General features: G+C 34.5%; 1 protein-coding gene across 1 annotated transcript; it reads left to right on the plus strand.

Annotated features, from left to right (window-relative positions):
- Positions 1-3,296: 3,296 nt before the first annotated feature.
- LOC129803295 (beta-1,3-glucan-binding protein-like) lies at positions 3,297-7,152 on the plus strand. Its single transcript, XM_055849744.1, has 3 exons — positions 3,297-3,599; positions 4,134-4,701; positions 6,336-7,152. Exons 1-3 carry the CDS (start codon positions 3,458-3,460, stop codon positions 7,111-7,113), a joined length of 1,488 nt encoding a protein of 495 aa, XP_055705719.1. The 5' UTR covers positions 3,297-3,457; the 3' UTR covers positions 7,114-7,152.
- Positions 7,153-10,131: the final 2,979 nt, after the last annotated feature.

The raw sequence follows: 10,131 nt of genomic DNA on the forward strand, positions 1-10,131 counted from the left end.
TGAGCTTTAAACTTTGAAAATAAAAATTTAGCAATATTTTTTAAAAATATATACAGTGGGACCACGATAGAGTCAACAAACATTTACGTAAGTATATGGTAATACGGAAAGAGCACCCCGGATCGGAATGTTAAGAGAAATGCTCGAAATTTAGGTGAAAATATTAGCCTCAAAATACTATTTGGTATTTTTGTGAATGCTAATCGGTTTATTCGTGATCTATTTAACTATATCTGTGCAATTGAATTTTAAATTAGGTACGATCCTTATTTTTACAATAAATTAATTAAAAAGTCGATAATGTAGAAATACTTGAGAACAGTAAAGAGCTAGAAAAACCTGTTCATTTTTCATTGGAATAGCACCATAAATACTCAATAAAATAGACATGAAATTATCATATGACTAATTTTAAGTATGACAATTCATATTTTTTGAGCTGAAACAGAGGCTAAGTGGAAGTTAAATACATACATTTTTTGTACTAGTAGATTTTAAAAAAACTAATAATTTCATGTGAAGTTTGAAAATTTATTTAAATTAAAGAAATATTATCTTCAAAATGAAGATTAAAATAAAATTATTCTTAATTGATATAGAAAGTAGATAAGTGTTCAGTACAAATCCATATTTTCACAATTACAATTTTTTATCACTTCTTGAATTAAATATTCCCTATCTTCTTAAAATTTTACAAAAGTTCAACTGAAATAAAAATGTGACAATAGAATTCTAGATCAGTAAACTATTAAATGGTCCGACCACAATACTAGATTTCTTGTGAATTTTTAGCTATTTTTTCTTAATTTAAATAAAAATAAAGAGATGGCAAAGCGTCTCAGCTTTGCGGAATACTCGAACTCACGAGACAGGGCTCACCGTGAATTATCTTTTTGCATAATCTTTTGGAATAACTAATCTACTTAGAGATCAAATTGATTCATAAATCACAAAAGCATTTGAAAATCAAAAAATGGGTACTTAACCAATTCATTACCGATGAAGACCGATGCAGCCGGGTTCTAATTTGCAATACCTTTCTAAAAAATCCAAATTTAACCAAAAAGAAAAATGAGCCTTCCAAAGTAGTGGAACTTTGACCTTCAATAATTCAAAATAGCGAATTTTCTGGTCATAGGTATGTTTGGGCGAAATATTCGCCTGGACCAGCTCTAAAACATATCCAAAAATCATTGAAAAAGCTTGGGCAAATTTTGAGAAAGATTAAAAAAAAACATTATTCTTAGGGAATATTAATTATTGGGGATGTAAAATTATTCAAAAATCGGTACTTAACCGGTTCATTTCCAATGAAGACCTATACAGCCGGGTTCGAAATTTCAATACCTTTCCAAAAAATCCAAATTTAACCAAATTGGTTGAAAAATGAGCCTTCCAAAGTGGTTGACTTTTGGCCTTCAATAATTCAAAATGGCGAATTTTCCGGTCATAGGTATGTTTGGGCGAAATATTCACCAGGACCAGCTCTAAAACATATCCAAAAATCATTGAAAAAGCTTGGGACAATTTTTTGCAAAATTATAAAAACCTCATTTTTGACCTATTTTTGAAGGATAGGGAACATACTAAAGGGGATGGGGGAAAAGTAAAGAGGTTGGATACGAGATAATGTCATTTGAGGAGGGGTCATCGAAGACCGGAAGTCGATATCTCTTACCGTTTAAGCTCCAGAACAGTGAGAAGTTGAAAAAAAGTCGATTATATAACTGCTCTCTCTTTGAGTTCGAGCAGTAAAATATAGATGTAATTGCAATTATGTACTCTGTACCACGGATTGTCACGAATTTAATCAGGTGTCTCACGGAATATTGGTTTTATAAATTAAATCTGGGCTAATGCACTGTATTCTTGTGAGAGTTATATGGTAAAAAGTAGCTAATAATTTTTAAAAAGTCATTTGAATTGGTGCAACAATATGGTATCAACCTGACGATCCGAGGAACACTGCAGATCGCTGGTGCTCTTCCTTTATTATAAAATTCGTATATTAACCGTATAATCATTTTTCAATAAACAAAAAAAATGATTTTCGTGATTTTAAGCGTTTTGACCGATTGAAAGTTCTTTTGTCTTTTCTTTCTTGTCGTAAGATTTTTTTATTATCCTATAATCGCATTGTAAGGAATTTTGTAAAGTAAAGAAAAACGTACAGGATGCTAGATTTCTTGAGTATAATATAGTGAACAAACTTTTTCTAAGTTTGTTTGTTCTAAGAACTTACTTCTTTAAAAAATGTATATGATAAACGATCTTAAAAGTTACCCTTCTAAAAAAAACGTGTAAATTTATTTTAAGTTACATTTTTAATTAAAAGGATTAGTATCTCAAAAGCAACTTTGGATCAATATTTGGAGGGAATGAGGATCATATTAATAATCCTCAGGTTGACTTATTAGGGGGTCATCTGAAGTCTCCAAATCGATATTTCTAACCATTTAGCGCACATATTACAAAACATGAAGAAAATGCGAAAAATTAGTTTTATTGCTCTCTTTGTGAAGTTTAGAGCCATAGTGCTATCATAACGAAAAGAACTATCAGTCTCTTCTTTTATTCACTAAAAGGTTTGAAAAAAATTTAGTTAATAATATTAATTGCATCATAATTTTCAATAATTAAATATCTACCGGAGCTTTTCAAAAAAATGAAAAAAAAATCTTTAAGCCACCATTTACTTTTTAACATCGTGGGTGATCTCAATATTATCACAAAGAGAGTGTTTTATGCTTAAGGTATCTAACTAATAATAAAAACATTCCGTAAAATCATTCCTTATGCCCAATGCACAATAACTTTTGTTTGTAAACATGTTTTTAAAATTTCCCATGTGAGTGAGCGAGATGACTAGATCGAGATTTCATTCACTCTCATTGAAATGTCAAAAACATGTTTACAAAACAAAAGTTATTGTGTGCTGTATATTAATCTCCAACTTTCGCCCAAATATACGACTTTTTTGGGCCAGAGGGTGTAGATTTTATGGGTCAATTAAATAATATTCGATTATCGTGTTGAATTTATAAATGATCTATAGTACAAATATAAAATAATACCCCTTTCTATCAAAATTTCACATTTTAATTGATTTTTTTCGGACTTCATAAAGTCAACGAATCCAATAGAGTCATCAGGCCTGGAAATAATTAGTTGACTCTATCGAGGTCCCACTGTAATTTGGTACTTGATCGCCCCTAAGGCCTTGCGAAAGCTTCCCAAAGCTCACAAAGCTGCAAGCCACTGTGGTTACCCAATCCCCAGTCACCTCTGAACCTAAAGAACCGACGGTAGAGGCGAAACTGCTTCGCGATCTGTAGAGCTTCGCTGATCGTGTGGCATTCAATGTGTGGTCAGTGTTCAGCTGGAGCTCGTGGAATTCAGTGTCGTGACTTAAGATAGAGACAATCGATTGTGTGAGATCATTTGGACAATAAAGAAAATGCTTACCACACTCAATGGAGTGAGGGATGTCTTCGTCATCATTTTCATCTCTTCCTGCTTCAATTTAGTTGCTACATACAGGATTCCTCCGCCCACGATCGTTGTTACGCAACCCACAGGACTCAAAGTCTCAATTCCAGGTAATTGACGAAATTCTTTAAAAGTATAGGGGGATTTTAGTTCTGTGATGAAAATAACGCAATCGTCATTCAGTATCATTTAGTGCGAATTTTAAATAAACCCGTTTTTTACTCTAACTTAAACGGTAGCAAAAAATGTTGATGATTTCTTGAATTGTGTGAGTGGATCTCAAAGAAAAAAACAAATCCCAAGAGTTATCACAGTGTAAAGACTGAGGTCAAGATGTGTGAATCCCAGATTTTATATCGATTTCTGACAGTGTTTAAGAAGATCCAACTGCACATAATTTTTTACGAACTTGAACAATATTGCGATCATTGCTCTTAACACGAGTATTTCGGGGATTCTTTTACCGGGGATTTTTTAAAAATATTCACTACAAAAAAGAATTACTTTTCTCAATTAATACACGTTCTTCTGCTCCGGTATTTAAAATTTAAATGCTTATGATAATTCTAGCATCAAATTCTAAAGCAAGTTTCCAGATTAGATATTTATCCGTAACAGTCTCTTTTCCTATTTTTCTTCACTAGATGAAAATGGGATAGTTTTATTTGCCTTCCATGGAAAAATAAACGAACAGCTTGAACAGAATGAAGTAGGGACACTCTACGATGATGTACAGAAACCAAGAGATGGCCGATGGATCTATGAGAATAACACCGTAGCCCTAAAGATGGGCGATAAGCTCTATTACTGGATCTACGTGCAGAATGAACGCTTAGCATTTCGCTTAGAAGACCAAGTATTTGAAGTTACTGACTTCAATACTCCTACAGTAATCAATATTGCCGAACCGGAAGTAGAGCAACCGAAACCTCAGTGTGAATATTCTCGAACAACCATCAACGGTGGTACTCACGTTTGCAAGAACATAATGCTTTTTGAGGAGACCTTTGATACATTGAATTCCAGTATTTGGACGCCAGAAGTGAAGTTTCCAAAAGATTCCGAAGATGCGGAGTTCTGCTCGTATCAAGATCGTCCGGAGAATGCTTATGTGAGAGATGGGGTACTCTATATTGTACCATCATTGCAATCGGAAGTACCAGGCTTCAATGAGACGGTTATCCGTAGGGGGAAGATCGATTTTGGTAATAGGTAAGAAGCCTCGGAGAATCATCAGTTGGGGCAGCTTTAAAATAAATAAAACACAAACCGACGTAATATATTATAGTTAACTAGGGTGGGGATTCCGAAAATCGTCGGGAAATGCAATTCACTCAGGGAAAACCCACCAACTTATCGCAGAGCTTTCGGCTCGGTCTCCAAGCCTTCATCAATGGTCAAATCTTTCAATTGTTCTCTGAGATTCGTTCATTAACTGAGTCAGGATGTTCACAGGGCATATAGAGGGAATGGGGGCACTTTTCTGGGATTTCCCCAACACCGTTTTCCACAATTTTCTTCTTTCACTTTTTCTTCTTTCTTGGGCTTTGTTGAGATATCCAGCAGCTTGACTTTGTCCGCACAGTGCGGACAGAAAAAGTGAAGAAAATTGTGAAAACGGTGTTGGAGAAATCCCAGAGAGTTATAAAAAATGCCCCCATTCCCTCTATATGCCCTGTGAACATCCTGACCCAGTTAATGAACGAATCTCAGAGAACAATTGAAAGACTTGACCACTGATGAAGGCTTGGAGACCGAGCCGAAACCTCTGCGATAAGTTGATGAGTTTTTCCTGAGTGAATTGCATTTCCCGACGATTTCCGGTATCCCCACCTAGTTAATTTTAAAATAAGGTTTTCTCCCATTTATAAGTGGTACTGGTTAGAAACTGGTAAAAATAAAAAGACCAAATTGATCCAAATTTAATCCTTTTGCAAAGGATGGATTAAATTTCAAACTCTGAGTGTACATTTATCATAATAGAACATGTTAATTTGATTCATCCTTTGCAAAAGGATCAAATTTGGATCAATTTGATCCTTTTATTTTTACGCACACTCTTAGGAAAGTTTAGACATCATTACTAATAAAAATTAGTTGATCGGGTGATTATTATCAAGTCGATTTAAAATAGTTCTTATAATCTTAAAATATTTTACTCATAATATATTTATTAGTAGTGAGAACATAAGGCAATATTTACGTGGATAAGTTGCGGCATTTATTTAATAATGGTTTCATGTAATTATATTTGCTTGTGTTAATTAAATGAAATCGATATTCCAACTAATATTGGTCACTAATTCCTTTTAGTTCTCACAACTAATGCAAATAAAGGGGCCTATATTTTCATAAAGTTCTGACATCTTTTTCAATAGTAAAGAGTGGTTTTTTACTTATGTATTGAAGCTTTTTCAAGCTATATAGTAACCACAACTAATATGATATAGTTATTACAGCCAATAAGATGGGTATCAACCACATTTATTTAGTTATTGGAACTAATATGTTATAGTACCCGTTACTAATCTAATTAAGTTATGATAACTAAATGAAAAAGATACTGTAACTAATATTGGTCAACTATTTCATTTAGTTACCCTACCTAAATATATGGATGGGCCTATGCTTACTATATTTTATAGTTTCCATAACTGTATATGAGGTACTTGGGACTAAATTTTTCTAAGAGTGAGTGGACCTTATACGTCATATAATTTAATTCCACAAATTAAATGTAAAACTAAACTACTATTTTCAAGGGTACTCTAATTCAAAGGTGCTCCAATTCACCCTAAATGGTTTTCCGTTACCTAAAGACTCAACTTGTACCATAACTATTTCAGATGTACTCCTTCTACGATTTTGAACAATGACATTGAGTGCGTCAGACAGGCTATGGGAAGACAGATCCTAGCTCCTGTAGTTTCTGCCCAGCTCACGACAAAGAATTGCTTCAAGTTTCGCTACGGAAAGATCGTTGTGAGGGCTAAACTACCCACTGGGGATTGGCTATTTCCAGAGATCTGGCTCAAGAGTTCACAAAATGTCTATGGAGATGATAATTTCGTAAATGGTCTCATGAGAGTGGCTTTCATCCGAGCTAATAAGCAACTTCAGACAGCTGTGGGACGAGAGATTGATGGACTCTACCTGCAAGGGATGTTGGTTCTTGACCGTGGGGAGGCCAACCGAGAGAGATGGATGAAGACTGAAGTGGGCCAGAAGCATTGGGGTTCAGAGTTTCACGAGTACTCCCTGACGTGGACAGATGAGATGATCTCAATGGCTGTGGACGGAAGGCCTTATGCACATTTCCGGGACAAATTCTGTGATTCTACTCATCCCTGCAATATTCCACATGCGAATGTTTGGGAAGCTGGGGTACCTCCACTAGCCCCCTTCGATCAGGAGGTCTTTGTTGTTCTGGGCATGGGTGTTGGTGGACTTAGTGACTTCCCCGAGAACTGCATTACTGGTCCTAGTCGCCATCCTAAACCCTGGGGCAACACTGATCCACGAGCTGAGAGATATTTCTGGAGTGATAAGAACAATTGGTATCCTACGTGGAACGGGGAGGATGCAGGCCTCCAAATTGACTGGGTTCGAGTCTACTCTCTTTGAATTGTGCCATTTTATTTTCAATAAAATTATTGAAATTGACATTCGAGGAATGAAGCAATTAAAGGTTTTGCCAACCTACAACAATTCCCAAAATTATTTGTTCTAAGGCTCCTGAAGGTCAATAGTTAAACAATTCTAACACTGAGAAAAAAGGGGGTACGATTAACTTTTTTTCCTCGTATCTAACACTTTTTAGGTGTAAAAATATATCAACATTTTTTAATGTTAATTTTACACTTTTTCAAGTGTAAAATTAATATGAAAAAGGGTAACTTTAACCCATAATACACCTAAAAAGCATAATATTTACACTGATTTCGGATCAATACTGCAGGGTAAAATTAACATTTCCGGAATGTTATTTTAACTTTTTCGGATCTCTCTCAGAGAAAGAGCATAATTTTTAATTGAAGCAAAACTAAGCACATTGGAAAGGTCTTGGATTCTCCTTTCCGAGCTGTTCTTGGACGATTTTAAATTGATTAAAATCGATTGTAAGCACATGAACAAAAAATTTTCACTTTTATTAAATCAATCTTAAGCCAAAATTCCCTTCTTATAGAGATAAGGAAGGACATCCTTGAGCATTTTAACTACAAATTCATTAGTAAATAGTAGGAGAAATTGGGGCAAAAAGTCACAAATCGAAAAATTCAAAAATCAATATCTTCCAAGGGAAAAAAAGACAGCGGCTCAAATTTTTTTCTATAGATTGCCTCCATAGACCTTCTTCAATGTCGTAAGTTTCTTAGAATTCGAACAAGGAATTTAGAAAATAAGAAATATCGAAATTTCTAGGCCTATTTTTGAAATATTTTCCTTGCAGAAGATAACAATTATTACCTACTTATTTTCCAAAATTGATGCACTGGTGAATATTTTCTAAATAATTTGGATTTTTTTTTAATACGAATCTGCCATCTATTTTAGAATTTCACAAAAGCTCTTTTCTTCAGAAATCCTTTTATTAAAAATGGCCAATTGGGGTAAAAAGTAACAAAAGGTACAGAGCAAAAGTAACAAAAAAGCGAAGCAATTTGGGAGAGCCTTATCACTTTCAACTTCTTGCAGAACATTTTCGAAAAACTCTTCATTGAGAAATTTTGGTGGAGTAACTTCATGTTTATTGAATTCAATACATCCGTTTTCTTGATACATTTTCGTGAAAGAAAAGCTAATTTTTTTAGGCTTTCTTAAATGAATTATTCTCTTTCAATGCACAAACACAACTGATTGTGAGAGATTTTCTATGAGAGGAACTTGATTGTGCTCGTTATCTTTATCAGGCTTTTCTACGTAATCATTGCTTGATAAGTTTACTGCAATGATTGCATGAGATAGAAGAAATAGAGTTGTGAAATTTGTAAAATGACTATTTTAAACTGGGACTTCGATGACAACAAGTTTCAAGTGTTTTGTCGTTTTTGGTAAGAATAAAGGCCTCACGTTATTTTATAAAATCAATTGTATTACATAGCTGAATTATTTTATACTTTAATTATAACCGACTTAAAACGTAAGTTACCAATAATTGTTGTTAGGGGATGAATGATAATTTTATCAATAGTATGGCTAGACCTGTATCTATTAGATTAAGGGCAGAATCACATTGACAATTAAATGTTAGCCGTAGCCTCACCGTATTTCGTTAATTTACGCATTTTCATTGTAATTCTTACGCAAATTTTCCATTACCGTATTGCCTTATCTCATACTCGATGGCACTAGGTGAATAAGAAAATTGAAGAAATAAAGCGAAAATTCGATAAACGGTGAGCAAAAAATAAACTGTAAGAGAAATTAATCGTACAGTTTTTTTGCTCATCCTTTATCACATTTTCGTTTTATTTCTTTAATTTTCTTATATTATTTTCACCTAATGACGCCGAGTGAGATAAGGTAATACGGTAATCATTTGCGTAAGAATTGCAATGAAAATTCGTAAATTAACGAAATACGATGAGCACTGTCAATGTGATTCTGCTCAAAATGAAGAATTTGTGTAATTTATTGTAACATTTTTGAATCCTCATTATTTACAACCGCTTATCCCTATTGGGGTCACGGGTTTTGGGAATCTGGGATTAGCAACCCACAACTGTCCATCCTCCGGCACTTCAGGAAGATGTTCATGGTCAATTCCAAGGCGCTCCAAGGCAAGATTCTGAATTTGGTTCAGCCACCGTGTCCTAGGTCAGCCCCGAGGTTAAGGTCCCCCTAACCATCGAAGTAGTGATCTCTCTCAACTCGATGAAGCAGCTCCTCGACTCTTAGTTCCTCACGAACGGCTACGTTCCTCACTTGATCTCGACGAGTGATTTCCTTAACCGCTCGGAGGTACCTCATCTCGGCAGCTTGTACTAGCGATCTTATACTCTTGGTCAATATCCACATCTCATGACCATAGGTGAGAGTAGGAATAAACACAGCGTTGAAAATCGATAATTTAGCAGAACGACTAAGCTCGACCTTCCTGACCACGAATCGAAAAGCTTCCTAATTACTGCAGAAGCCTGGTCGATCCGTGACTAGGGTTCTTTCAGAAAGTTTTATTTGTCATCCTGTATTCTTTAGGGAATGTGACTATTAATCATTTATCTTAGCATTAAGCTCCAAATGGAATCAGGCTAATCCTCGAGAAATGTCCTTAAATTGTATTGGTAAAGAGTCGAGTAAAGAAATTCATGTAAAGAACTTCTAAGTCATAATCCAAAGCCTTCAGTATATACACTGAGAAAAAACGGGGGTGTGATTTTTTTTCCTCATAACTTTAACACTTTTTAAGTGTAAAAATATATCAACATTTTTAATGTTAATTTTACACCTTTTTAAGGGTAAAATTAATATGAAAAATGGTAACTTTAACCCCTAATACTGCTAAAAAGCATACACTGAGAGAAATCCGAAAAAGTTAAATTAACATTCCAGAAATGTTAATTTTACCCTGCAGTATTGATCCGAAATCGGTGTAAATAATACCCTTTTTAGGTGTATTAGGGGTTAAAGTTATCCTTTTTT

Source organism: Phlebotomus papatasi, chromosome 2 (assembly GCF_024763615.1).
Source record: "Phlebotomus papatasi isolate M1 chromosome 2, Ppap_2.1, whole genome shotgun sequence".
Taxonomy (NCBI): domain Eukaryota; kingdom Metazoa; phylum Arthropoda; class Insecta; order Diptera; family Psychodidae; genus Phlebotomus; species Phlebotomus papatasi.

Excerpts from the sequence above, each read along its gene's own strand:
- LOC129803295 (XM_055849744.1), top strand. The coding sequence starts at position 3,458 with ATGCTTACCACACTCAATGGAGTGAGGGATGTCTTCGTCATCATTTTC. Across the intron at positions 3,600-4,133 it reads ACTCAAAGTCTCAATTCCAG|ATGAAAATGGGATAGTTTTA; the intron begins GTAATTGACGAA and ends TTTCTTCACTAG. Across the intron at positions 4,702-6,335 it reads AAGATCGATTTTGGTAATAG|ATGTACTCCTTCTACGATTT; the intron begins GTAAGAAGCCTC and ends TAACTATTTCAG.